The 1,714-nt window shown below is 37.2% G+C and overlaps 1 protein-coding gene across 3 annotated transcripts in view; it reads left to right on the top strand.

The window, feature by feature from the left end:
* The window catches only part of Hectd1 (HECT domain E3 ubiquitin protein ligase 1), an 87,128-nt gene that overhangs the window by 64,569 nt on the left and 20,845 nt on the right, over nt 1–1,714 (top strand). For 2 of the 3 annotated variants that reach the window (XM_021202403.1, XM_029540514.1), the window contains exon 27: nt 1,308–1,441. In XM_021202403.1, the coding sequence (XP_021058062.1) occupies nt 1,308–1,441 (134 nt within the window). The remainder of the gene's footprint in view (nt 1–1,307; nt 1,442–1,714) is intronic. The other variant, XM_029540513.1, reaches the window with a different exon arrangement.

Raw genomic sequence — 1,714 nt, 5'->3', positions numbered from 1 at the left:
CATATAATACATAAATAAATCTTTAAAAAAAATAAAAAAGAACAGCTTGTTACTGCCTTTATGTTGGACAATATAAACTTGACATATTTAAAAGTTATTCTATATTATCTTTCTTTATGAGTATATGATGTCTGCATGTAGAGGTCAGAGGACAACTTCCAGGAGACAAATTTTCCCTTCTCTTGTAGGTTCTGGGAATTGAACTCATGTTGTCAGGCTTGTGTGGAAAGCACTTTTGACCCATTGAACCTTCTTGATGGTCCTTGCTTTGTTTGTTTTTTTTTTTTGTTGTTATTATTATTATTATATTTAGAGATTTATTTATTTTATGTATACAAGTACACTGTACACTATCATTCTCTTCAGAGACACCAGAAGGGTGTCGAATCCCATAGATGGTTGTGAGCCAGTATGTTGCTGGGAATTGAACTCAGGATCTCTGGAAGAGCAGTCATTACTCTTGACGGCTGAGCCATCTCTCCAGCCCTCTTTGTTTGTTTGTTTGTTATATATTTTTAAAGAGAATTTTACTGTATAGTTCAGGCTAGCTTTGAACTCATGATTTTTCTGCTTCAGCCTACTGAATGCTTGTATCACAGGTATGCACCATCACTATAGCATGACCCAGTCTTCACTAGGGGGGAAATCCTAAGAAGATAAAGGGGATTCAATATTACAGAACTTGGCTATGCATTGAATTATATGGATAATGTAAAAGATACTATATACTCATTCCATAAAAAATAGATGTTATTTTTAACTAGTCATTATCATTAAATAACTTGCCATGTCTAAGATTAATTCTTTTTGAATGGCTTTAATTCTGTATGTCTCCATAAGGTCTTGTATCACAGCTAGTGTTTATAGATATTATTTTATTTATTTATCGAATCCTTTGTCTTTTGTAAGTTTATTAGAGATTCATGGTATATATGTGATGGAACAGTTCTTGGCACACAGTATATGCTCAGTAGGTATCTGGAGATAAAATAAATGACTCCAAATTGTACTTCTTGTAATATTCAGAGAATGCAGGTGGGATTGTTTTGTTTTGTTTTAAACATCATCTACATGGTTGCCCTTTCATAGATATTGTTGACTGAAATATACTTTGAGGTCATCCATTTTCTTCTGCCATAGTTGTTGTTATGTGTGTTGTTAGGGTAAATAGGTGGCATCATTAACTGTCACTTATGCTTGAGCCTTTTGAATTTACCTTTGGCTAGTATAAACCCAGATGCAAAGATATCCTTGCTGTTGTTTACTAATTGTATTCACAATGAAGTTGTTGGCTTTGTCTGTCCTAGATTTCCTCGATAGCTGCCGTGCCAGTACTCTCCTAGCTGAACTAGATGATGATGAGGATTTGCCTGAGCCTGACGAGGAAGATGATGAGAATGAAGATGACAATCAGGAGGACCAAGAATACGAGGAGGTTATGGTAGAGAGACTCTTCCACTCACTAACGTAGGACAGTAAAAACCAGGCGTGGTGGGGTCTCGGAATCCCAGCAGTCGGGAAGTAGAGATAGGGGGATTAAAAATTCAAGGTCATCTTCAGTACCTGTGGAGTTGAGGCTAGTCTGGGCTGCATAAAAAGTTGTCTTAAAGATAAAGTAGACTTTAAGCTGGGCGTGGTGGCGCACGCCTTTAATCCCAGCACTTGGGAGGCAGAGGCAGGCGGATTTCTGAGTTCGAGGCCAGCCTGGTCTACA

This window comes from Mus pahari, chromosome 7 (genome assembly GCF_900095145.1).
Source record: "Mus pahari chromosome 7, PAHARI_EIJ_v1.1, whole genome shotgun sequence".
Classification (NCBI taxonomy): Eukaryota; Metazoa; Chordata; class Mammalia; order Rodentia; family Muridae; genus Mus; species Mus pahari.
This window is presented reverse-complemented; position numbering and strand designations above follow the sequence as displayed.